This window comes from Buceros rhinoceros, unplaced genomic scaffold (genome assembly GCF_000710305.1).
Source record: "Buceros rhinoceros silvestris isolate BGI_N320 unplaced genomic scaffold, ASM71030v1 scaffold27938, whole genome shotgun sequence".
Taxonomy (NCBI): domain Eukaryota; kingdom Metazoa; phylum Chordata; class Aves; order Bucerotiformes; family Bucerotidae; genus Buceros; species Buceros rhinoceros.
In genome coordinates, this window is record NW_010427939.1 from 5,150 (window position 1) to 5,584 (window position 435).

General features: G+C 63.9%; 1 protein-coding gene across 1 annotated transcript in view; it reads right to left on the reverse strand.

Moving 5' to 3' along the window:
• SSC4D (scavenger receptor cysteine rich family, 4 domains) overlaps positions 1 to 435 on the reverse strand; it is a 7,660-nt gene that overhangs the window by 1,749 nt on the left and 5,476 nt on the right. The window contains exon 8 of the mRNA XM_010142110.1: positions 237 to 400. Coding sequence (XP_010140412.1) covers positions 237 to 400 — 164 coding nt within the window. The remainder of the gene's footprint in view (positions 1 to 236; positions 401 to 435) is intronic.

Sequence of the window (435 nt, forward strand, 5' to 3'; positions counted from 1 at the left end):
ACCCCCCCATTTTGGGGAGCCCTTTTCCCACAGACACGCTGTGCGTGGAAATCCTCCCCGCAGCCATTATCTTGTTGGGTTTCTATGCCACTGAGCCAGGTGTCAGAGGAGACCTGGGGGACCCCAGATGGTCACCTCCACACACACACACACATCCCCCCCCACCCCGCACTGGGCTGGCAAGGGAAGACCTTCAGATGGGACCTTGTGACCACAGGGCTCGCTCCCCCTCTCACCTCGACAAATGACCCCAGCATCCTCGTGGTGGCCGCAGTTGTGTTGTCCCCAGCCCAGGTCGCCCAGCTGCCGACACACTACCTGGGCGTCGGGGAAGTCCCAGTCGTCGTCGCAGACAGTGCCCCAGGTGCCAAGGTGCTGCACCTCCACCCGCCCGCGGCAGCTCCCATTTCCGTTCGCCCACCGCACCACCCCAAC